This window comes from Manis pentadactyla, chromosome 9 (genome assembly GCF_030020395.1).
Source record: "Manis pentadactyla isolate mManPen7 chromosome 9, mManPen7.hap1, whole genome shotgun sequence".
In the NCBI taxonomy this organism is placed as follows: Eukaryota; Metazoa; Chordata; class Mammalia; order Pholidota; family Manidae; genus Manis; species Manis pentadactyla.
Window position 1 is genome coordinate 15,445,437 of NC_080027.1, and position 21,412 is coordinate 15,466,848.

Sequence of the window (21,412 nt, forward strand, 5' to 3'; positions counted from 1 at the left end):
TAATGCTCAGCAATGTCTACTGACCGGCAACTCTGCACTGGGTTGAAGTAGGCCAGGCCAGCGAGCCTTGCTGGGCTAGGCTGAGAGGTGTAGGTGCGTTGGGCAAGTACCTGTCTGGTCCCCGGCCTGAGTGTGCTGAGCAGGGCTCAGGCCGGGCTGCAGCGCCCTTCGGCGGGCCCGGCGATGGAGACCAAGGCCAGGGCTGCTCTTGGCTTTGCTCTGCACCCCAGGGAAGGGGACTACAAGGCTGGCCACAGGCACTGAGCTCTTTGGATGCTTGGAGTGGCTGATGCCATTGGCTGACAGGCCCCAGGACTTGGCTCTGATGTTGGTAACTGGCAGCAGGGCCATCTGACTGGGGCCTGTGGATAGAACCAGGAACAGGGTGAGAAGACAGAATCTGCCCAGCTGTCTCCAGGGCCCCACTGGACTCTGGGTGACTCCTGTCTATCTGTTGGTCCTTTTAGGGACCCCCAGCTTTCTCCAGAGTCTCATTCTGGGCTCCCAGAGACCCTCCCACCAATGAGTCTTGGGATCTTTCTCTGGACTCATGTAAAACCTCCTCCCCCAAACCCTGGTCATGAGGTAGCCATACCTGAGTGGTTGGTGGAGGAGCTAGGCCTGGGGCTGAGACCATGGCCAGGGTTAAAGCTGGGACCAAGATTAGGGCCAGTGGTAGGGCTGGGCAAGGGTGAGGAGCAGCAGACGACCGGGCAGGGGTAACTGGAGCACAGGTCCAAGGAGCGGATGGCCGGACCTGGGGCTGAGCTGGTCAGGCTGGTGGTAACTGAGGAAGCCAGAGGCCATATGAGCCAGAGGGGGCAGCAGCGCCCCCAACCCAGAACACAGCCACCTCTCCCAAGTCCCATCCCTTCAGACCCACCCCAGGCACGCACCCAGCAACAAAGAGGGCTGTGTGCCTGGCAGCCCAGTGGTTATGGGCGACTGTCGGAGCTGAGTGGTCCCAAAGCTCTGGCTGGACCTGCTGGGGAAGGGTGAGCTGAGCTTAGAGGGGCTAGGAGAGCCTGTGTAGAGAGGCCTGGGAATCCTGGAGAAGCAGGAGGGGCAGGACTAGGTAGACAGGGACGGCAGACAGGAGGCAGGAAGAAGGGTGACAGGAGCCAGAGGCAGAGGCAGGGGGCTTGGTCCAGACACGTACCATGGGCACATGGCCTCACTCCCCCCAGGGTGCTGGGGCCAGAGCAGGGCCAGAAGACATGAAGTGGACACGGCAAAAGAGCTAAGGGGAGCAGAAATGAAAAGTGGGGGACAGGTGTGGGGGAGAAGAGAGAAGACTTAGTCAGAGTTGGCCTAGGAGCTGACGGTGACAGTGGGCAGACAGAGCCCGGGGTCCCACCCTAGCCCTCCTTCCCCCCATCCCTTCCACCCTGGGCCCCTTGGGTACCCCCGGACTCTCAGAGGCCCAGCTACCTGAAGGAGCACTTAGTAGGCCAGAGAGAAACACCAGCTTCAGCAAGAACTGGGAAACGGCTGCCCGCTCCAGGAGACCTTCCCACCCACCTCTGTGAGCCCCCAGCAGGCTGAGAGCCTGCAGTGGAAACCCCCTTAGAGGTACCAGCCTCCACGGCTCTTCCGACCCACGGCTGCCCACCAAAGCCCCATAGGGCCCCATGGCTTGGCCAGCAGCCAGGCCTCCAGAGACATACCCATCAGTTTCTACCAGGTCCTCCTCCGTGCGCAGGCTCAGAACATACAGTGTGGACATGGATACCACGCTGGGAGCCACAGAAAAGGGCCATTGTTAGAGCTGGAGCCACGGTCCAATGCATTCTTTCTGTGGCAGGGCCTGTGGGTCTTGGCCCCAGGGGCTAGGACCCTGAGCAATGCCTATAAATGTGTCTCCCCTGCCCCAGGCAATCAATACTGAATGAGGCACCCACCTCCTTCCCCAAGACCTCAGCCACTTGATCTCCCAGGCTACATCTATCTCCTCTCCCAGGCCTGGGCCTGTGGGCAGCTGGCTTCCCCAGCCAGCCACCCCCAGAGCCTGGGGGACAAGTCACCTGAAGGCCATGACCACCACCAGGGCAATGATGGTTCCCTGCAGGAAGCGCTGGCTGATGCAGGCCTGGTCTGGGACCACAGAGGACGACTAGGGACCGAGAGGGAAGGAGGAAGAAGCAGAAAAGGCCCAGACTTAGGGTGCCCATGGTCTTACCCATGGTGGGATCTGCTGGAGGTGGGGGTGCTAAGGGCTGCTCACTCTGCCAGGGTGCAGAGGGAGAGGAAGGAGAAACCGGGCTCTGCAGAGCTAGAGGTGGGGGCTAGGGAGCACTTGGAGTCAGTGACCCTGGAGAGGGACAAGCTAGAAAGGGAGGCCCCTGGCCCACTCTGCCTCCCACCGCTGCCCACCCTCACCTTGCTGGTCACTTTGGGGGGCCTCTTCTTGGGGGGGACACTGCCTGCCCGGCTGAAGTGGCTCCCTGCATGGCTGCAGCAAGACAGCCAGGGTCAGAGGTGCCTCTGGTAAGGGGGTCTTGCCCCCTCCCCCACCCCCTGCTCCTACCTGAAGGCACCCGAGCTGCCAGTGGACTTGAGGCTGTCCAGTCGCCGCAGTTTGGCCAGCTTGTGGCTCCAGCGCTCCAGCTCGTCAATGCGTGTCTCCAGGTTGTCTGTCAGCTTGCACAGCTCCTTCACAGCACCCACATTCTCCATGAAGATGCGCTCCTGCCATGGGCCGTGGGCCAGTGTCGAAGGCACAGTCAGCGCCTCGAAGCCCCAGGCTACAGGCTCAGCAGGGAGCAGGAGGGGAGCCCACTAACCACAGCCACAAGGAGGCCCATGAAGCCTCCCTGCCCAGGCCAGCCTCAGCTCCATGGTTCCCTGTGCCTCCCTCCAAACAGCATCTCGAACTCCATACCTTTGCTTGGCCATCCTCTACTGCCACCCGGCCCTGTCCCCCATCAGACCCCATGCCTCTCAGAGGCTCCCACCCTCTGATCTCCCCACTCTGATGAACTTGGTGCTTCAAACTTCAGCATTTTACTGTTTAGTCTCAGCCAAAACTTATTACTACATGCTGCTTGGTGCCCTGCCTCATACCAGGTAAATTACAAACATCATCCTAACCATAAACCACGTGTTTAAGCTGCGCGATAACCATGTGAGAATGTCTTACTTACCCTCCTTTGCAGGGGAGGAAAATGACCCTCCCGGAGGTTCCTCTTGCCCTGTCCACATAGCCATAGAGTGGCCAGGTTCCCAGCTCCCACCTGAACGCCGAGCCCTCCCCTCCCCTCCCCTCCCCTCCCCGTGGGGGTGGAAACGGGCTCTGGGAGCAGCATGAGAGAGGACTGGGCTGCCCTTGCCCTCTGCACTACCGTGGCCCTGCCTCCTAGAGGAGATGAATGCCCCCCAGCTGGCCCACCCCTCTCTCCCTGGGCTCCCTCCAGTTCCCCCACCGCGCAGACCTTGTTCACCACCAGGAAGTTCTCTATGGTTTTCCCATTGGCGAAGACCACGTCTCCGGTGTCCTTCACAGCCTCAGGCAGGATCTCCTTCACCTCCTGGGCAATGACGCCTGGGGAGGGACAAGCAAAGTGCGGGGAAGGGGTCTGCCCCAACACCGTAAGCTAAGGAGGGCTCTGGGACCGGGAAGAGCAAAATTCTGGGGGCGAGAGAATTTGATCCAAGTATCCTTGGGGCACGAGGCTCCCACAGACAAGTGTTCACAGGGTCGCAGTTCCAGGGCTCAATGCACGGGGTCCCCCGGGCTGCCGGTAGGGGCTGATTCCTGGGAGTAAAGATCTCTAGGGAAGGGGAGAGGGATACCCGAGGATGAAGGCAGGATTCACCTAGGGGGCCAAGGGACAAGGATCTGGGGCCCATGGTTCCCCGACATCCAGTGTCAAGGGGTGAGGGACCCAAGACCTGGAGAAGCGCAATCTTCCAGGGGCTGGGGGGCGGAACCTCTAGAGGGCAGGTTTCCCCAGGGTGCAGTTCCAGGAGTCCAGGGGAGGGGTTCCTGGCAGTAGGGCTTCCAGAGGACAGGGGCAGAATCGCCAGAGAACAGGAGATGGGGTCACTGAGGGCGGAAGTTACTGGGTTCCCCGGACCCCAGCCCCAGCCGGCGCATCCCGTTCCTACCTGTTTCTGGGGCTGCAGCCTCGATGCCGGCGGTGGCTGCGAACTCGGGCTTGTATCTGTAATGCACCAGCCGCATGCGCGAAATCCTCTTCAGCTGCTCCGTAGTGTCCACCTGCGCGGGAGCCAGGGCCGAGTGTGAACCCGCCCCTGCTGGGCTCGTCCGGAAAGGCCCCGGAGCTCAGGAGGGCGGCGGCCCAGACTGCAGCACGGAGGAGAGATCCCCTGCCAGCCGGGTCAAGTGGGGGGCCTACCTCCCCGTCCTGCTTCCCAGCAGCCCTGCCCTTCCACCTGGGCCCACCCCCTCCACGAGCGCCCCCCACCCCTCGCAGCCCGCCACCTCGCAGCTCTGCTCTCCCCGCTCCACCTCCTGCACGTGCTCCTTGGCCCGCAGGTCTGAGGGGTGCATGAGCGAGCCCATGACCTTAACGTTGCCGTGTACAACCAGCGCCTCGTCAGGCCGGTCCGTGTTGATGCCCACGCGGCCATGGTGGAAGACGGTATCGGGCACCTGTGCCCGCTGCCACAGCACGTCGCTGTCACTCTCAAACTGGCCTGGGTTGGAGGCCTAGCACGAATTGGGGTCGGATGAGTCCTGGGGCATGGGGGACCTGCAGCACCCTGGGAACGGGGGAAACCCCCACAGCTGACCCTCCAGCTCCAGCCCGGACTCCTCACCCCACCACATTATCAAACTGAAAGTGTCCTCCCACTCCGGTAACTTTCAGTCACTTAAGGGATCTCAGAAAGCTACAGGATCTTGTCCACCTGCACGCTTTACTGTGAAGGAGACACCATGGCCCAGAGAGGGTGGGAACCTTGCCCAAGACCACATAGCCAGTGCCCAGAAGGATCAGCACTCCGGCTCCTGATTCTCCAGTATGCTGGCATTTCTGTGGGTGCTGCCTCTCCCATCTCCAAGGAAGACTCCCCACCCCTGGGAGAAAGTGACCCTCACCCGCACAATGATGCGCTCCGAGATCTGGGCGGCCAGCGTGTAGTTCTGGTTCTGTGCATGGGCCTGGAGCGCCACCACCAGCATGAAGTACCTGGGGCGCACAGGGATCTTAGAGGCACCCAAGGTCCTGCCCCACCTACCCCTGCCTCCCCACCACTCTTCCCAGATCAGATGAATAGTGCACAAAACTGCCCACTGAAGTCATTTCCAGCAGGCTCCCAGCACAATCCCAGTAGGCATTACACATCCTACAGAGGAGGAACCTGAATCTCCACCAGGGGGCGGAAATGCCCCAGGGTCCACAGCTAGGAAGCCATCGAGGGGTTCCTTAATCCAGAAGCCAGGCTTCTGCTCTGCCAGTCTTGAATCAGTTAAGGCCCTCTGAGTCTCAGATCTGACGTGTGTAAAGTGGGTCAGTCTGTGGGACTCTGTGCTGCACAGGGTGGTATCTTCCTGTCCCTCGTTCTCAGAAAAGGAGGTTCTACCTGGGCAGGGGTCCCACCTGCTCACCTCTGGTCGGGGTTGGGCTTGCCCTTCTTGCGCATGTTGTTGGCGGTAGTCTCACTGAAGTGCAACCGCCCCACAGTCACCTTCGTGACCTGCTCAGGGGGCAGATTGACCCTGCAGAGGAGGGTCAGGGTACTGAGGGGGTAGGGAGGGGGGCTGTGGAGAGCCAGGCTGCTGGAGGGCACCCGGGTCAGGAGTGAGGGAGGGAGACATTGTGGGTGCCTGCCTGGCCCCCCTCAGCTCCAGGGCCAGCCCTCCCAGGTACCGCCCACACGGGGGTCAGACACTCACGTGACGGGGTTGAAGGGCCGCTTGCTTCGGTCTGACTGCGACTGCTCGATGTTGATGGACTGGTTCAGAGCCTCCAGCTGGGGAGGAGCAGAGCCCAGCGGCACGTTAGGGCCCCTCTCCGCACCTGCTCCTGCCCCCATCAGCCCCTCAGCCCAGGCTGGGAGCTCATGAGGAAACAGAGGCACCACTTCCCCACAAACCTAGGTGCCTTCTCCCACTAGGCGTACACCCACATCACTCCCCACCTCTGAGCACCCACCCCAAACTGGACACCACTAACACCTAAGCCCACTCACTCCCAGATCCCCTCCCACACCCACATTCCGTCCACCCCTCCACAAGCACTGGCCAAGCCATGCCCGGGTACCATGCCCGGATCACGGCACTGAAGGAGACACACCTGACCGAGCCCCCAGGGAGTTCAGGGGCTTATGACTAACTGCCAGTGTGGTTGTACTGGGGGGAGAGGGAGGTGTCAAAGTGGAGGGGCCTCTGAGAGTACAGATGGGCCTCGGGGCAAGTGTCCACCAAGGACCGCAGCAGCGTGAATGGTGGAGGTCAAAGAGAAATCCTCAGGGAGGAGAGGGATGGAACGGGCATCCTGAGGGTGTCCCAGAGAAAGGGGGGTGCCGGAGGGAAGGCAGGAGCTATGAATGGGCACAAGCAGATGGCAGGGCTGGAAGGAGGGAGGGGCTGGATCCCCAAGGCCTCTGTGGGCTGAACCTGGAAGTTGGGCTCTGCAGGGAGGACACTGGGGCCTTGGAAGAATGGGAAGCCCGCCCATGTCTCGGATGGAACGTGAGTAGGAGCCGGCGTGGAAGCCGCAGCCGACACTCAGACAAGAAGGGGGAGGTCTGGTCCAGAGGGAGGCAGGGGGAAGAGAGGAGGGGACCAGGTTAGGGGATGTCCGAGGGATGCAGGGCCGGTGTGTGCTGACAGGAGGGCGAGTGGGCCCCCATACTGACAGCTCGGGTAAAGAGGGCGCCCGGGCCCCACTCCCTGAGAGGGGAGCCTGGGAGAAGGACAAGTTCACAGGAAGTTCATTTGGGAAGGGCAGCTGGGGCAGCTAACAGAGGGGTCAGGACAAGGAGTCCTGCCTGGGGGCCCAGACTTGGGGGTCACAGGGTAGAGAAGGGAGCAGGCAGCATAAATGGCAAGAGGGCTGAAGAGCCTGACAGCTAAGGGGCAGGCAAGGTGAGAGAAGGCGGGAAAGGTGGGGTGGGCGGAGGCTGGACTTAACCATGAGGAGTTTCCTCAGGACGCCTCACTGCTCCCAAGCCTTCCTGGCCCGCCTGCCCTCGCCTCCTAGCCCAGCCTCCAAACCTGCCTTCACTCCATGCAGCTTCAGATAGAAGCAGTCGAGGGGCTTGAGGCCTTCAGGCGTCTTCACGTACTTGGGCTCGCCCAGCATGCCGATGTACACTGTCACCTGGAAGTGGTTCTTCTTCTGGCATACAAAGGCATCGTCGCCCACCGAGAAGTTGAAGCCCTTGTCAGCATCCACCCGGTAGGTGAGCATTGGCCTGGGGGCAGGTGCGGGTGCTCACCCGAGGCGCCCTGCTGGGCCTGGAGTGTCAGCTCCTCCCACACGCCTGTGCTCCAAAGCAGTTTCCTACCCTGGACCCCAGGAGCCTGAAACCGCTCACAGGGCCGCCCCCACTCCTCAGAACTGGAGACTGAGTCCCCAGGAGAATCTGAACTTGGGTCCGCCAACTCCTCAGCTGATACTCTCTCCTCTACATGCCCGGGACCACCCCCACCCTGATGATGGGGGACTTAGGGCAAGACCCTTGAGGCCCACCAGATGGGAGGGAACTTCTGAGGAAGGGGCTTAATGGCCCCCTCACCCCTCTCGGCTCCTTCCCAGAATGTTGCCTGAAGCCCCCTCCCTCGCAGGAGATGGGGCGCAAGGGGATGCATCTGTGGAGCCTCACTGCGCCTGACAGCTGGTTGCCGTGGAAACGGTGGAACCAGGCGCCGGCTCTGCGCTGGCCCAGCCCCTGCCCACCAACTTGCTCAAGCCCCCACTCGCCCTCATTCTGACTCCTGCATCTTCCTGGGTGGGGAGAGGGTCACTCTGGGCAGCCTGGACTCAGCCTCAGTCTACCCATCTGTTGCTGGGCAAGTGTTCCAAGTCTGGACCACTGGGAGACCTCCAGGTGGCAGGAGAGGGAGCAACTGTTGGCACACCCTCACCCAGGTCCCCAGGCGCAAGCAGTGCCCCCGGATACCCAGGGCCTGCCTGGAGGAAGCTGGGCAGGGAGAATGTTTCCAAATTTGTGGGAAGAGGCCTTTGGCTAGTGTCTTCAAGGCCCGGAGCTCACTACTTCTCCCTCCCAGGGCTCCACCCACCTGCCTGACCCTGGGGAACACCCGGGAAGTGCCTGAGCCACACTGGGGGTCTCAGCTGCCAGCTTCCTGGCCTTGTGGCCTGGGGTGGACTGTGGCAGGACTGCCAGAGAAGCATGGAAATAAGTGAGGGGGTCCTCACCAGTTCATAAGGGCTGGACCCCAAAGACCTCCCCTAACCCTGGCAGGGCCTCAAGAGACCCTTCAGCCACCACAGCATCTGGATCCCCCATCCCTGCGGGTTTGTGGCTCGGAATCCCACATAGCCTGGGGCGCCTCGCCCCAGGAGGCTGGTCTTGGCCACCCTGCCCAGGCCCCACAATGTCCAAAGTGAGTTGATGGTGAGTCAAGCTCTCACTCCCCACTGGCCTGCCGCGGTGAGGGGAGTGGTCTCAGAGTGCTCCTGGCTGGGTCCCAGGAAGCTGAACCCACGTGGGTGGGTGTTGAGGAGAGCAAGGAATGCCCAGGCAGCCTGGGACCCACCCCGCCCCCTCCAGGGAGAGGGCAGCTGGAAGGCCCTGCTGCACTCAACTTCCTGCTACCTTCCTGGAATGCAGGAGTGGAGGAGGTGCAGGGGGAGGAGGAGGAGCCGGCCAACACCCGGACACCCACTTCTCCCTGACTTGGCCCCCACGGCCCCTCCCTGGCAGACACCACCTTCTTAAGGAGGCCTCGGGCTGGAGGAGTCAGTGATGCTGAGTGCCAGCCCAGCGCTGCCCTGAGCCTGTCTGCTCTTCCATAAACGGCACCATCTGTACCCAGTGTGCAACCAGGTCCTGCTTTAGGACCTTGATGCCAGGGCTCAGGGTCCCCGGATGGGTAACCGAGGGGTGGGGGTGGTACAGTTCACTCACAGCTCCTTGTAGTTCGCGTCATACAGTGTTGCCCACTTGTTCTGCTGATGCGGTTGCCACTTGATGGACTGGTAGTTGGGGTCCAGGTAGGAGCCACTGAGGCTATCATTGTCCTGCAGGAGACCTGAAGGGAGGGAACACCATGTGGGCCCCAGGCCCCCTCCCCAACTCACAGGGTTGGTCCCTGTGGGGCCCAGCAGGCCAGCCACGTACCTGGTGAGGGTGCCCCTGGGGGGTGCCAAGGCGGTGTCTGAACCCGGGCAATGCTGAGGGGCAAGGAGCCCGGGCCAGGTGACAGGGGGCCCTGGGGAGGCCAGGGTGGGGATGGGGCTCGAGCTGGGTGTGGGGGCAGGGCCGTAGCGGTCCCAGGCTCCTGTTTGATCATTCCATTCAGCATCTGGGCATTGAGGGTGTTGGGGGGTGATTCAGAGTGCTTCCTCTTCTTGGAGGGGTGTGTGGGGAGCCTGGGGAGACACAGATGCACGCCATGGAGGGGCAGGCTCCTCCTGAGTGCCCCGCACTGGGCAGCACCCATCTGCTCTCTGGCTTGTGTTGGCAGGTTATGCCCAGCCCAGAGGATACCTCCTGTAGTAAGCCTGTGGGCTCTACCTCCTCGGGGCTCCCCTTTTGCGCTGTGTTGCCATTCCGTTTCTGTCACTCCTCCCTACCCCCGAGACTGTGGAAGCCAGGAGGGCGGAAGCCACAGCTGACTTGGTGTCCCCAACAGGCCCACCACCTGGCCTGGAGCACAGAGTGCTTGGAATGGTTTGTGGGATGAATGAGCCGGTCCCTTCTCTGGGGTCCTGTTCTGTGACACTCTTCATAGTGGGGGCTCTATGGAGGGTAGCTCCATGGTTAACAAGCCACAGAGGGCCTGGACCACAAAGGCTGGGCAGGAGAGCCTCTTGCGGAGGGTCCTAAAGACTTGGGGGACTGCACAGCACCCCTTCCCCTTCTGGTTTGCAAAAAGTTTCGGCAGTAGAATCCTCCCTTGACCCAAATCTCTGATAAAATCTCAGTGTGTGAAACAGATCAAAAGGCAATTCTGTAGGTTGGAGTCAGAGCAGGAGCTTAGATCTACGCCTAGAACCTCTTCAGGAACCCAAGACTCCATGAGACAGCAGGAAAGTCACTAGTGTCTGGGTAAGAGTACAGCCCCAGTTTGAAGTCCTGGCTTTGCCCCTTCCAAGTTCTATGACCTGGTAAGCATTTCCCCACTCCTAGTAGCCGGTTTACCTATCTGCTCAATGGGGGTGGCCATGCCCACCAAATAAGGTAGATGTGAGCACTTGGCCATGGCTGTTAAGTCCTCGAAGCGTTGCTGGGCACATACACATTATGTACATTTCCCATCTCCTGGGTTCAGAGCCTTCTGCCCTTCCTGGGTTCATCCCTGTCCCCACTTCCATCTCTGTCCTGCCCACTGCTGCCTTGACCACCCGTCAAGCCCATTTTCCAATCTCTGGGGGCAATTGCACAAGGCTTACTCGGCTCCATGTTGCTGTAACAGCTGGTGTAGCATCTGGGGCTGCTGGGTGTGGTGGAGATCGGTGGGCACCAGCCCCTGCCCCAGGGCAGCATAGGGGGGCATCGGGGGCTCGGCCTTCATGTACAGGTCCCGCTGCAGGACAGGGTAGTGAGGTGGGGGTGGTGGGGGCGGTGGGGGGCCTGGCAGGTGGGCTGGAGGTGGGGGCGGGTGCTCCAGGCGGGAGGGCACTCCCACGTGGCACAGGGTGTCAGGGGTTATGGTGCGCAGGAGATGGGGGTCTGCGGGAAAGATGAGGGTGGGTATCAGATACCTACCTCATTCAGGTGTCTGGGCACTAGGTCTCCCCTGGGCAGGGTCTCCTGACTCCCAGCCCATTCTGAGCCAAGCCTGGCGGCTGCCCTCCACCAGCCCCACATGAGAGGAGGGCTGGGCCGCCTAGAGGCTGGCCACAGAGGCCTCGGCAGTGAGACAAGACCCCCTCTTGAAAGGTGGGCAGCCTTTCACCCAACCCCAGCCAGCTGTTTCCCTCTGGCTGGGCCTGGCCCTGCTCCCTGGGGGAGGGCCGGCATCCCAAGTTTCTCCCCCAGCTCCTCTCAGGCTGGATCTTCCTGTGGGCCTTGGGAAGGAGGCTCCCGGGACCCCCAACATGGTCCTGTGCTGCCCTCTTCCCTCTGGTAGCCCCTCAGGAGGGCTCCCAGGGCCAGCCCCCCAGCTCCCTTTGTTCCCCAGGAGGCATTCCAGAGATGTTTTTGGTAAGATAAACAGAACTCTTGACCCCTCTCTGGGCTGTGGGGAGATGGCTGCCCATGATCCTTCCACCCTTGGCCACCTGGGGGCCACGGCACCCCTGAGTACCCTCTGAGGGGAGGTGGGCCTGGCCAGCCAGTGAGGCCTGTGCTCAGACTGCACCCAGCCTTCCCCAGCCCTCCACTTACCGCCGAAGGGCGCGTCCATGATGGCGCAGGCGGGCAGTGGGTGGCATCACCGGCAGGGACACTTGCTCAGAGGCAGGGCCAGGCTCCCCACCCGCCCGTGGGGAAACAATAGCCAGCGCCAGGGAGTATTTGACCAGCGATAATCTGGGCCTGTTGGGCGGCCGCTGGCCCCCTCCCTCCCTCGCTCCCTCCCTCCCCCGATAAGGCCGCCCCAACCACTTGCCCAAACCCAGCGGGGGAGGGCGGTGCCCGCTGGACTCACCATTCACCTGCTGGGGGGAGTAGGCCTCAGAGCCCGAGTCTGGGGGAGAGTCCGGCAGTGTGCTGCAGGGGCAGGAGGCAGGGCTGTTGGGGGGCAGCTGAACCCCTGCCTTCAAGCTGGGTAGCTCCTATGCTGGGAGGGGTCCCACAGACTCCAGAGGCTGGGGCACCACGGTCTTCTCCCTTGGGGGCCATTCTCTGTACCAGCCACCCTGAGGTGCCCAGGCCAGGGCTGAGCTGTAGATGGGAAGCCTTGGTTCCTGCCCAGCATGCCCTCAGACCTACTGGGCACTTGGGGCCCAGTAACCGTTGTCCCTGACGATGGCACAGGGATTCAAAGACTCCCTTCCCAGACCCAGAGGTCAGGCCTGCTCCGCTGTTCCTGTGCCCATTGAAGGCCTGCTCCTAGGAAACTCTAGGGGGTCCTAGGGGGCTGGGCCTGGATAACTGGGGGGCTGCCCGCCGTGGGCAGGTGTGGGCTGGGCAGGGACCTGCTCTGCCAGGCCTGGGTTTATTTTTTCTTGCAGGTTTTGTTTTATCAGTGGTTCAAACAAAAGAACAAATTCAACCCTGAGATCAACATGTCCTGCGTGAACCCTGTCTTCGCCCACTGAGGGGGAGGCTGCCGCCATGAGGGGGTCTGCTTCTTGGTCATCCTGGTCCCCGTGGTTGGAGAGGCTGCCCATCACCATGCTAAGGCAGCTGCCCAAGGCAGCCCAACCATCACGGACTCGGCCCTGGGCTGGTTCCAGAGTCCCAGAGCTCCTCTGGACAAGCCGCCCACCCAACCCTGTAGGCTATGTGAGGATGACAGAAAAAAGTGACGGGGACTCAATCCTTCTGCGGCCCTCAAGGCCCCAAGGGCCGCCCAGGACCTCTCCAGCTCCAAGTGCCCCATCCCCTACCTGCTCCCTGCACTTCCCTGACAGTGACCTTGGGTTTCCCTGGGTGTAAAGGTCCTTTACACCCTCTGGGCCCTGCAATCAAATGCGAGTCCCAAGACCTTGTGTTCTTTCCCCATAATTCCTCATGGTGCTCATAGTGCTGGAGTCGGTGATTTATTAATAACTCCCTCCCCAACTACACCACAGGATCAACGGCAGGAGGGATGTGTCTGTCCTGTTTACCACCTAGGACAGGGCTGGCAGGGGTGGGGGCAGTGAAAGACCCTGGGTCCCTCCCTGCAGTGGCCTGGGCCCCAGGGTCTCTGTGTGACCCTTTCTGTCTCTGAGACATGGCTTTGGTGTGCCATTCGCATCCTCCTGTGAGGGACGGCGGAGCTTTGCTGGCAGGCTATGTGGCTTTGGGGTCCCCCAGGAGCTGGTTACAGGGGACTGTTGATGAGCTCTCACACACACGGGCACGGGGTGCAGCAGGCATCTAGCAGGTGCTTGTTATGTGCTAGTTCTCAGGTCCCCAGGGCCTGTGGCTTAGGGACAGCCTCGTGGCCTCAGCTCACCCCTGGCACCCCAGCTCACCTCCACTGCCCTCCCAGGAAACAGCTACCATCCCGACCAGCACTTCCTCTGTGCTTCCTCCCCTTATTTCCACAACCACGTAGAGGATGAAGCATTTGGGGCTCACTTGACACTGAGGCCCTGACTGAGGTTGTGGGTTACCAGAAGGCTGGAACTGATGGAGCTGGAGATGGAGCCAGGCTGTGTGTGGACAGTGTCATGTTCCCATCACTCTGTTCCTTCCATCCAGAGACAGGGCCCCTTGGCCCTTGTCCCAGGCTGGGAAACCCAGAACTTTCTCTGAGCTCCTCTGCAGAGCCCAGCAGACCTGTGTTTCCTGTCTGTCTCCATGAGCATGTGTCTATGGGCTGCCCTGGGGTCTGGCTGGCCTGTGGCCACCTGCAACCTTTGGTCACAGCCAGTCCCAGGTTGAGCCCTGGGGTCAGGCTGCTGGTGTGGCATCCATGGGGAGAGGGGGAAGGCCTGGAAGGCTGGCATGGGTAGGGGGACGTTCAGGTACCACAGCTGCAACATAGCCAATTCCCTGTGGCCACGGCAAAGATCCCCTTCCATTTGCTCACGCACAGCCACTTGCATGCACGAGTGAGTAGCAGGGGCGGGCAATGGGGGTGCACATGTAGGTGAAGGCTCATCTCACCACCTCTGTCCCCCCTCCACACAGCTCTCGGATTTTTCTAGCACTGATGTCAGCTCTCATCACTCCCCTGCTCAGACCCCTCCATGGCTGCCCACTGGTTCAGAACAAGGCCATGAGTCCCTCCTTGGCCAGGCCCCAGTCCTACCCTCACTTACTGACCCCCAGGACAGTAGTCCTATCACCACTGCCAGACCTTGGCCAGCACCCTCCAGGCCCACGTTCACTGGCCCCACACCCAGTCTGTCCCCTGGACCCCTGCATCTTACCTTTGCCCCCTGCAAACCCTGCCCTCACTCACCCTGGGGCATAGGGAGCCTTGGGCTCTGCCTTGATGGGGGGCCCAGAGCTCCCCAGGAAGGGCTTGGGGGCGGCGCCCATGCCGTTGTTATTGTTGCAGTTGAGCGGGGCACTGTAGCTCGGGGGTGGGAGGGGGCCGTGGCGCCCTGGGGAGGGTCCAGTCCCAGGGGGGCTGAGGTGGTGGACCCCGCTGGAGCCAGGGATCGCTGGCGGCCCGTGGGGGTAGGAGGCGGCACTGGACGGAGCAGCGATGTCAGGGAAGCAGCTGCGGAGAAGGCAGAAGCTCAGAGCCCGGCCAGACCCCAGCCCCTCCCTGGGGTCCCGCCCCCAGGGCCCCAGGGCCGCGTGGAGAGTGCAGAGGGGTCAGCGGCTGGGAAAGGACTGAGGAGCAGCTTTCGGACTCGGGGCCGAGTCACACCCCCCAGGAGGAAGGTGGGGGCCAGAGGGGCTGGGGGTCCAAGGCTGTGGGGCCACTCACAGGTCGGAGGCATCCTCTTTGCTGATGTACTCCTCCAGGATGCTGGTGTCTATGTTGGAGGGCTCCAGGGCGCCATTGATGTCATGGCCTGCAGGGGAGGGGCAGATGGAGCTGGGGGAGGGGTCCTAGGCCTCTGGACCCAGCCCTCCTATTACCCTCAGGCTGGGCCCTCCAAAACACATGCCCCAGGCTCCTCCCCACCTGGGTAGCCAGGCGATGGGGGGAGAGTCCTTCACAGCCTCCAGGAGGCATTGATGATGCCTCCTTCACCCACGGGGACAGACGCCTGGAGTCTCCAAGGAGAAGGGCCCTAAGTGCAGATCTGGGACACACAAGCTGCTTCCTGCCCCTCCAGGCCTCTTTCTAGTTTTATGACGTGGGCGAGTCCTTCCTCTCATCTTGGGTAAATGGGGTAAACATCCCCCTGACTTATGGGGCGCAGCGAGAGGCTAACAAGGTGTTCTATGAAGTGAGTGCCCCGTGGATGTCCACCACCTTCGATGCCTCAGCCCCAGACTTGATGACTCTGTCCTGCCGTCCTCCAGGAGCCGCTTCCAGATGGTCTACCCAGGAGCCTGAGGGCTGGCGGGGCAGGACCACATATCCTGGGGGCCATGGGGCTAGGGGGGCCTTCTGCTACAGATGGAGAGGGAGTGGGATCACAGTCAGTAGTGCCCAGCCCAGTCCACCAGCACTGCCTTTGCCCTGTACCCCCATAACAGGCCTGGGGGGCTTAGCCCTGGGTCTCCAGAGGAGACAGAGGCCTGGAGAGGTAAGGGCTAGGTCGCACTGGCCCACAGCAGGAAGTGATGGCCGCCAGGGTGCTGCTCCTCTGCCTGGCTTCTCCTGGGCCCTCCCCTGATGGAGGAGGCCAGTGCTCTTGGGCATCAGCAGGGGAGGAGAGGGGGAGGCACCGGCCTTTCCCCTCCTGGGGTCACCTTGCGGGGGGGAGACGGAGGGTGGGGTGATAAGGGGGCTGACGTGGGAGATGCGTCAACCCTGATAATGAAGGACGGCCCCACCCACACTGCTGACCTGGGCTGGCCAGCCCCACTGAGGCAGGAGGCACCCCTCCCACAGGCCCCTGGGGCCTTAAGCCTGGGGTCTGCCTCTCATGCCCCCTCCGCTGGTGAGCCCTGGGAACAGAGCTCAGACAGGTCTAGGAACACATCTTGGCTCACTTACTCCTTGCTGTGTGACCTTGGACAGGTCACAAACCCTCTCTGAGCCTCAGTTTCCTCATTAGTAAAATGGGAACATGAACAGCTAACAAATTCATAGGGTTGTTCTGAATATGAAACAGTTAAGGTATGTAAGGTACCTGGCATACAGTGGGTGCTCAGCAAATGGAGTGGCTGTCCTTACTTCCCAGTCCCCAGAGCCCTGGGGTCCCCAGGAGCCCCTGGCCCAGGCCTTTCCCTGGCCCCAGACGGCATCTCAAGAATGCTGAGCCCCGCTTAGGTGATTAATGAGTGGCTAAGCCCTCCTAGGAGTCACGCGCTGCCTGGGACAGGCCCTCCTGCTGGCCCCCACCCCCAGCTCACCCAGTGGGAACAAGGGACACCCACCCAGCACTGCCAGAGGCTGTCCAGGGCCCTGCATAGCCAGGGCAAGAGGAGCGTCTTGGGACCAGTGTGCACGCTGAGGCCCTGGACTCCCGTCCACACTCTGGCTCCCACCCCGTCATTCCCTGTTAACCGTACATCTCATTTATATCGAGGGCCTACTGTGTGCCAGGCACTTTTGGAGCCAAGTACATTAATAATCATCAGAGTTTATTAGATGCAAGGCACAGGCTCTTTGTTTGCAGTGTGACACTTAATCCTCCCAATCTCTAATGGTGACAATGATGCCATGATGACAGCAACAGCAGCTCATACTAAGTGCCTATCGGGTCCCAGCACTATTCTAAATGCTTTGCGGGTTTACCTCCCAATCACCCCTACAGATTGGGTATTATTTGCATCATCCCCTTTGTTCAGAGAGGTCAAGTCTCTTGCCCGAGGCAACAAGGCAAGGAAGATTCAACCCAGGTGCACAGGCCTGACCCCAAGGGGGAAGGTGTGGTTGGTAGTCACTGAGCCTTCCTGGTCATGCTGGGCTGCTCCACCTGATAGGCTGGGGGTTCCTGAGGGAGGGTCAAGCACAGGGAACAGGGAGGGAGGGGGAGCTGGAAGCACCCCTGCCAGGGCAGATCAAGCTGAAGGTTTTGAGACTGAACTTGGAATCTACCATGAATGATGGGGTGATGGAGTCACGGTGTTGCTATTTATAACAAGCCAGGCCCCCTCCTCCCCGCCGCCTCCCCTGGCTAGGAGCGCTCCTAATCACCCTAATCCTCCTGCCCACCTACCCCGGGGCAGGGGGCCCTCAGTCAGAGGCATCCTGGGAGACCCTAACGAGAACCAGATGTGGACGGGGGGAGGAGAGACCCTCCGTGCCAGGGGCCAGGCGGACGGGAGGACGGAGCGGGGAGGAGGGAGCCCCTGGGGCAGACTGGGGCGGGCCAGTGGAGCGGTGGGCAGGAGTTTGTGGTCTGGAGGGCTGGTGGGCCTCCTGAGGAACACCGAGCCCACATCTTGTCTGGGAGCACCTGAGGCCGGCTTGGGCGTCTCCCCGCACCACCCGGCCTGAAGGGTCCAGCCACCAAGCAGACGCCCCCAGCCTGCCCCGTGAACCACACTGGAGATTTCTGACCAAACATTCTGGAGGGCACAGTCGGCACAGGGACTTGCTGGAGCCCGGGGATTCCTGAGACTGGGCCAGAGTCCCCAGGAACCCAGGAGGAAGGCAGGGCCCCGTGGCATACTTTGGGGGTCCCCATCTCCTACCACTCTCAAAAGAGCCCTGGAATTTGCCAGGCAGGAAGTTAAGCGTGACTTGTGCTGATCCTCAAGACCCCCCCTGGGAGGTGGGGGTGCTGCCCAAGCTCCCACAACGGAAAGTGCCACCACCAGGTCACAGACCGACATCCCTGCCCTCCACCCCTCAAACCCTTCCCCAACTCCCATCGCTGGGGTCAACCAGAGCCCTCTGCAGTCCAGGCCTGGCATGGCCACCCCCTCGCCTGCCCCCCCAGCCTCCTCTCCTGCCCTGGTTCCCCTCCCTCCTCCTTCTGTCCCGGGACAAACACCCCCCTTTGCACATTGGGGCCTTTGCTTCTTCCTCTGCCTGAGAACGTCCATTCCTATTTGCTCTTCAGGGTTTGGCTTAGATGTAAATTGCTCTAAGAAGCCACCTCTGACTGTCCCATCCCCTCGAGTGGCAGGCTTCTTTCTACTTTTTCATCAAGCTTTTTTTTACTCTCCTGCCTCACAGGTGGGAGACCTCACAGGTGGGTGGAGGGGCTGTCCATGGCCCACCCACTTCCCCAGCTCACACTCCCCTAGTGGTCCCTCTGAGGCCAGCCCCATGTCACATGCTTTGCATTGCTCACATTTAATTCTCATAACAGCATATAGGGAAGTTTTCCTGCTCTCCATTTTACAGATGAGGACACTGAGGCTCAGGAAGGACAAATCCCTTGCCCATAGCTTACAAGTATGGGAGCTGGGCTCTGAGCCCTGTCCTGTTCTGCTTCTCTGGGATAGAAGCATCTCTACAGTAGGCACGCAATAAGTGTTCATGGAAGGAGAGAGCAAAGCAGCAAGCAGGACACTAGAACCAGGCCTGGGTCTGGGGACCTCTGCCTGGCCATGCTGCGCTCAGGGGCCAGGGCTAGACAGGGACCCTCCATACTGCTCCCCAGGCCTGGGTCTGGGGACCTCTGCCTGGCCATGCTGCGCTCCCTGGCCATGCTGCGCTCAGGGGCCAGGGCTAGACAGGGACCCTCCATTCCACTGCTGCCAGGCCTGGGTCTGGGGACCTCTGCCTGGCCATGCTGCGCTCAGGGGCCAGGGCTAGACAGGGACCCTCCATTCCGCTCCTGCCTTTATGCGCTCCAGCTGCTCTTCATTAATTAGGCCCTTTATTACCTGCTTTTAACAGGAGCCAGACAGGGCTCCTTCCCAGGCAGGCTGAGATGGGGCTATGGAAATGAAGCCCCTTCCCCTCCTCTCTCCTCCTCCAAGGCCACCAAGATGGGCAGAGGAGGAGCCAGGGGGACACAGGCCAGGTGCGGGATGGGGTCCTCCACCCTGGACCCCCGCCTTTACCACTCCTCGTGTGCAGCACCTCCCCCCCACCAGCTGTGGCTCCTGGCTGAGTCCCTGCCATTGTCCCAGGGAAAGAGGGAGGGTGGGGACCCGGCACAGTGGGAGGCTTGTGCCCTGCCCACACCCTCCCCCACAACCGTCAATGGGGCACTTGTCAATTCATGTCCCAAACATGGCGGAAATCCCGTCAGCCACGTGGCTGTGGGCAGGGGAGGCCAGGGCCTAAGGATGCGGTCCAGCCTAGCTGATCTGAACCTGGGGTATAGAGGGCACAGGGCCCAAGCCTCTCCCCACTGATGCCTGTCTCCCCAGATGCCCAGGCATCTGAATCTGAGGGGCACCCTTGTCCAAACAATGGCTGGGGACAAGGGCAGTAGTGGTTGGGGGACTGCCCACCTTGGCACCCGCATGGTGCCCTAAGTACCTTCAGGGGTCAAAGAGGTCTGGTTGCTAATATGGGCCCCCTTCGCTGCCGCATGACCTGACCTCTCTGCACCTTCTCAGGTAGAGCAGGGAGCCCTGCATCACCAGGTGGGGCTGTCTTCAATGAGATGACCAAGAGCTCCTTGCCCGGGGGAGGCCATTCCTCAGCCAGAGTTAATTGCTCTGTTCCATCTCTTTAGGGAGTCCTGCCTCCTTTCCTGCCCAGGCTGGGCCACTGCCCTACACCTCTGCACGTCACTGCACTGCTGCTCCAGGGAGCCCCCGCAGGGGCTCTGCACCTTCTCCTGAGTCCCTGTGAGGCGCCACCTGGATCACGCTGTTGTTCTGGCATGGTCGGGCCTCCAGGCCTGACTCCAGCCATCCTCCCAGTAAGCCTTCCGGGGTTGCCTGCCTGCCCCTGCAGCCCCTCCTCAGTCAGAGGTCCCCAGTGCTGTGGCTCCCCTCCCAACACTGACTGAGCTGGTCAACATGCTCCAAGCGAGTTCACATGGGCACAGGGCACGGGGGGCTCCCGCCTCTTCGGGTTTGGACTTTCTAGCTTTATTAATATGACCTATGATTGATATGAAACGGCTTGCTGTTCAGGCTTCAGCTTGTGACAAGAGCCTTGTCCCTCAAATGCCTTCAGGTCGGATGTGCAAGCCAGCCTTTGCATTTCTGCATCAACCGCCCAGTTAGCTTGGGACTAAATGACACGGATATGGCTCCTGAGTCATGGTCATCAGGTTCTTAAATATGAGCCATGGTTGTTTTTGTTTTTCAACTTCTTGCCAAAAAAGCAGAAAAGAGTCCAGCATCCTACCTGCAGAGATCTATATCCTCTGGGAAACCTGGAATCCTCAGCCATCCCTGGGCTATAGCTATGTCCTCCCTTAGTTCCCACACAGGTACCACCCTGTCCTCAGGTCAACACCAGGCTGAACTCAACCCAAGATGCTCCCAAGCCAGGTTCAACAGAGCTGAGCCCAGCAGCTGTGACCTGTTTTTAGGGAATTACGTTGGTTCCCAGAGATCTCTGCTGTGCTCTGAGGGGCCCGGTCTGACTCCACATGGCTGGGTTAGCCACCTGAGGGCCTCAGCCCTCTCCCACAGGGACCAAGGCAGGCAGGCTGAAGAAGGCCCGTCCCCACAGAGGCAGAGGCCCTGCAGCTTGGGGCGGGGCACATCTCTACCAGGCTCACTCATACCTACCTGGGTGCACATGTCCTCATGTCCCACATGCACGTGTGCACACAAGGGCAGACTCCCAGGCATGTACCCAAACACACATGTACAAACACATACAGACAGTGGCACACCCCTCCCAGACTGACACACACGTGCACACACCAGCATGCTCCACGTGTGCTCACTCATTCATTCATTCAAACTATTATTTATTGAGCATCTACTATGTGTCAGGCACAATGCTAGTCTCTGGGGATACAGCAGAAAACAAAACAGACAAAACCTCCTGCTCAGATGAAGTTGATATTCTGGAGGCTGAGACAAGGGGCCAGACAGATCACTAAAATCCATAGCATTTTAGAAGGTGACAAATGCTATGGGGAAAATAAAGTAGGGAGAAGGGGTTGGGGTGGCAGAAGGGTTGGGGTGAGCTGCAATTTTAAATAGGAGAGTCAGGAAGGGCCTCAATGAGCAAAGACAGGAAGGAGCTGAGGGGCATTGATACCTAGGAAGAGTGTCCCAGATGGTGGGGAGCCAGGCAAAGACCCTGAGGCACCAGCATGTTTGTGCGTGTTCATCTCATCACATCTCACAGACTTGGACTCTCATGCACACAAATGCTCGCTGACGCAGTGGCAGGCCCAGGTCAACACACCTCCCCATCAGTTCTAGTTGGAACTTGGTGTTGCACAGCCCCAACTCCCCACCAGGCTGCCCCCTCCAACCTAGCAGGGCAGAGGGTGGGGATTCCCCTGCCCGTGGGTCATAGACCCCAGGAGGGAGAAGCACTAGAGAGGGGAGAGCACAGGAGCCAGAGATGATGAAGAGGGGGGCAAGAGAGGCCCCAAGGGAAACAGAGTCCTCAGACTCCATGGAGACAGACAGAGGCTGTGCTTGTGCATTCTGCAGGCTAGAGGGATGTAGGTCGGATGGAGAGAGAACTTGCCCCCAATGCAGCCTGGAGGAGCCTCCTGCCCGCAGCCCAGGCCAGTGGGGACCCTGGACCCAA

General features: G+C 60.8%; 1 protein-coding gene across 14 annotated transcripts in view; it reads right to left on the reverse strand.

Annotated features, from left to right (window-relative positions):
- The window catches only part of MYRF (myelin regulatory factor), a 35,992-nt gene that overhangs the window by 9,052 nt on the left and 5,528 nt on the right, over positions 1 to 21,412 (reverse strand). For 3 of the 14 annotated variants that reach the window (XM_036925383.2, XM_036925355.2, XM_036925433.2), the window contains exons 2-22: positions 14,639 to 14,726; positions 14,162 to 14,425; positions 11,750 to 11,811; positions 10,551 to 10,830; positions 9,277 to 9,527; positions 9,064 to 9,187; positions 7,188 to 7,383; positions 5,861 to 5,937; positions 5,573 to 5,683; positions 5,063 to 5,153; positions 4,472 to 4,672; positions 4,108 to 4,219; positions 3,432 to 3,541; positions 2,528 to 2,688; positions 2,380 to 2,452; positions 2,025 to 2,113; positions 1,668 to 1,736; positions 1,160 to 1,240; positions 897 to 985; positions 596 to 787; positions 111 to 362 (exon numbers count right to left, since the gene is read on the reverse strand). In XM_036925383.2, the coding sequence (XP_036781278.2) occupies positions 111 to 362; positions 596 to 787; positions 897 to 985; positions 1,160 to 1,240; positions 1,668 to 1,736; positions 2,025 to 2,113; positions 2,380 to 2,452; positions 2,528 to 2,688; positions 3,432 to 3,541; positions 4,108 to 4,219; positions 4,472 to 4,672; positions 5,063 to 5,153; positions 5,573 to 5,683; positions 5,861 to 5,937; positions 7,188 to 7,383; positions 9,064 to 9,187; positions 9,277 to 9,527; positions 10,551 to 10,830; positions 11,750 to 11,811; positions 14,162 to 14,425; positions 14,639 to 14,726 (2,973 nt within the window). Of the gene's footprint in view, positions 1 to 110; positions 363 to 595; positions 788 to 896; positions 986 to 1,159; positions 1,241 to 1,667; positions 1,737 to 2,024; positions 2,114 to 2,379; positions 2,453 to 2,527; positions 2,689 to 3,431; positions 3,542 to 4,107; positions 4,220 to 4,471; positions 4,673 to 5,062; positions 5,154 to 5,572; positions 5,684 to 5,860; positions 5,938 to 7,187; positions 7,384 to 9,063; positions 9,188 to 9,276; positions 9,528 to 10,550; positions 10,831 to 10,866; positions 11,673 to 11,749; positions 11,812 to 14,161; positions 14,426 to 14,638; positions 14,727 to 21,412 lie in introns of those variants that run through there. The other 11 variants (XM_036925393.2, XM_036925362.2, XM_036925422.2 and 8 more) reach the window with 9 other exon arrangements.